This window comes from Sphaeroforma arctica (genome assembly GCF_001186125.1).
Source record: "Sphaeroforma arctica JP610 unplaced genomic scaffold supercont1.1634, whole genome shotgun sequence".
Taxonomy (NCBI): Eukaryota; class Ichthyosporea; order Ichthyophonida; genus Sphaeroforma; species Sphaeroforma arctica.
In genome coordinates this window covers 7641-10792 of record NW_014038924.1, presented here as the reverse complement: position 1 = coordinate 10792, position 3152 = coordinate 7641, and the positions used below count along the sequence as shown (strand labels likewise).

The 3152-nt window shown below is 41.3% G+C and overlaps 1 protein-coding gene across 1 annotated transcript in view; it reads right to left on the bottom strand.

The window, feature by feature from the left end:
* Positions 1-940: 940 nt before the first annotated feature.
* SARC_11330 (hypothetical protein) overlaps positions 941-3152 on the bottom strand; it is a gene marked incomplete at both ends in the record, with an annotated part of 6591 nt that continues 4379 nt past the window's right edge. The window contains 3 exons of the mRNA XM_014294587.1: positions 941-1065; positions 1359-1562; positions 1965-2080. Coding sequence (XP_014150062.1) covers positions 941-1065; positions 1359-1562; positions 1965-2080 — 445 coding nt within the window. The remainder of the gene's footprint in view (positions 1066-1358; positions 1563-1964; positions 2081-3152) is intronic.

The window sequence follows — 3152 nt, the reverse complement described above, 5'->3', positions numbered from 1 at the left end:
AATACATACTTAGTAGTAGTATGATGGCTACTTTGAACGCACCTAGCCCTAGTCGAATTCAATCGTAATCTTGAGACCAGTGGCTGAATATAGTAGATTAAACATACACTTGTGAAAGGTCACACCGGGGATACATTCCAGCGAGTAGGAGCATACTGTTGCCATAGCAATGTTGTGTACACATGGTTCCTCATTGGAAGGCGGTCTCCATACATCTAGTAAAAATGGAATTTTCATTGACAGTGTGATCTCCACAAATAGTAAACCGATATTGCCACTTTCAACGCACAAAGTCTCTCATCCATGTACAAGCTTGATGTATATCACAGCCTGGCCTGTTGCCAATTCCATGTACATAAGACTAGGTTTACATCACTGTCTGAGCTACTGCTCTTCCCACTTACATAGGCTTCATGGTGGGCTATATTCCAAACCAGAAGTCATAATCCAAACACAACTATACAGCGAGTTCAATAGGACACTTACATAAGCGTCGCGCTCGTCCAGGCCAGAATAAGCCCGAGAAATAGTGAGCGCATCTTGCAATGCACTGGGGCGCGTCCTCCGGCTGCATACGAATTTCAGCAGGGCTTTCGCCAGCTCTGCAACAGACATTGGGATTAATGTCAGCCAACTGGTTGGTTCGGGCAGTTTGATAAGATGCGTGCCGATGTTCTCACAGTTTGGCAAAAGACAAACAAAAGTTCTTGTGGTGTCAGTCTATAGCAATGTAACCCATTGGGCCGGATTATCTAGTACCATGTATTTCCAGAGACCAATCATCTAACAAAATAGGGACCAACAGGTCAGTATACCCCTACCTAGATACTAACGAGCCCTACGTCCACACACATTCAACCGCTACACTATAGAGGGCAACAGCAAGTAAAACAGGCAAAATAAACGTTTACATGTACCAATTAGCCGCATGTCCACATACTCTCATTCGCGACGTTGAAGGAAGTGATCCCATACGAAAAGGCCAACGAGCGCAGGCAATACTCTTTGTAGGATGTGGTGATAGCGTAGCCTTGGCCCACTGCATGGTCAATCTCTGTCTGTAATCTGCAAATGGTCATTGACTGTTAATGACTGCCTTTGTCACGTGCACTATGGGCTGTACTATGTGTATGATCTTCCTCAGCCAAATTAAGTACTGAATGCCCTGACCGCTATTCATCAGACTACACAAAAAGGTGATCCTAAATCCTAAATCCTAGATCTATCCGGCCATTTCACACGCTCAACACTTGTTAAGATATTCATGTCACCGGCGACAGTCGACATGAACCTCCGCATTCCTATACACCCATACCCCTCTCGTATCTCACGCCCCCAAACAAAGCACAGAAACATACCGATCACTACACGGGACAGAAGCCACCCGGAAAATCTCCTTCAGACACTCTTCTCGGGCATGCCGGCCTTTCAGGTGAGCATACAGAGCCAGAACACGGCTCTCGGGGAAAGCACCCGGCTGAAAATTGACTGGTGCGTTTCTTTCAGAGAGTGTGATGGTATGTACAATGTACTCATGTAGGGCCGTATCTAAATCGAGATCCCTGCATGCGCGATATAGGTGAAGATTTGTAGTCTAATGGGTTGGGATGTATATCGAAAGTGGGAAAAATTGGTTGTACTAGGTGGCCGTGCCAGTTGCACCTGAATATACAAACATCTACATTCTATTCTCAAACGTCTCTCCTTGAGTTGGCCAAATGAAGCATGAATGTCACAGACCGGTCAGCAAAAAAGTTGCTATATACATCACCATGCATACCAAACAGTATCCACTTAAAGGTTAGACTATATCACGGAACACCATATACTGGGACACACTGCAGTACATCACCATGCAAAATAATACTGTGCAGTTGAACAAACACCATTTATTTAATCTAAAACAATAGAAACCCATACTGTAGCACACCAAACAGCACGGCGCCATGCGCTTAACACCATACCGCAAGTCAGCGAACGCTCGTGCTTTGGTAGCGATGAATGATGAGAGTACATCAACCGAATGAATGCGGTCTAACAGAGAGAACAGCTGCGCTAGCGGTGTTGTGGATTTGAATTCCTGTAGGAGTGACGGTGGAGTCAATGAAGATGTCCGCCGTTTTGTGTGTCGCTGAGCAAGGCGGTTCGTTTACATACTTACATGTGTATGTGTACAAGTATATGCATTGACCACCAATAGTTCTACATATGCACAGTATGTGTATAAGTATATGTACATTTGTATAAGTATATGTATTGGCCACCAATAGTTCTACATATACATTATGTCTCCTCAGATACTCACAATATGCTATGAAATGAGATATTCTTAGCGACACTCTGGGCGGTCCTAGCTAACGATCGCTTAAAAGCAATGAATGGCGCACTGTACAGTTTAAGACGTCTGTAGCTTGAATGAAATCGCCAGTGGATATCAACAATCCTAGCTGTTTATAGCTTAGAAGAGAACAGTGTGGTATATACAATAGGATAATCCTAGTTGCCTATCTGTGTATGGACTAGAATATACTAAAACACTATACTAAATACTAGTATTGCTACTAAAATATACTTTTAAAATATACTACTAGACTATACTAAATACTAGTGTATGCTAATAAAATTTACTATTAGAATATACTACTAGAATATACTATAGGTGTGGGCAACGGGCAAGCCTTGCCGAAATACATTGCATGTCCGCGATAATACGACAGTGCGGGACAACCTATACTTTGATCGATACAGTGGTATTCCAACAGCGGAAGAACCCTAACATGATTTAGAGGTATAGGGTTCAGAGTGTACCGAATTTTGGTGACAGGGTGGGTTTTAAGCGTAATATTGGTAGCTCAAGAGTCAGCAATATTAATAGCTGTGCATGTTGTAAGCCAGGCAACACATTACCAGAAATAAACCAATATAAAACAGCAGAAACAATACAAATAATTTTTTTATGAATTGTCTAATTGACGCGCACAGCCACCCCATCACTATATATATATATATATATATATAATATGTATATATGTATATATACATATATATATATATATACACATATACATATACATATATATATATATACAAATACAAATACATATAGATAGATATATAGATATATGGATATATAGATATATAGATATATAGAT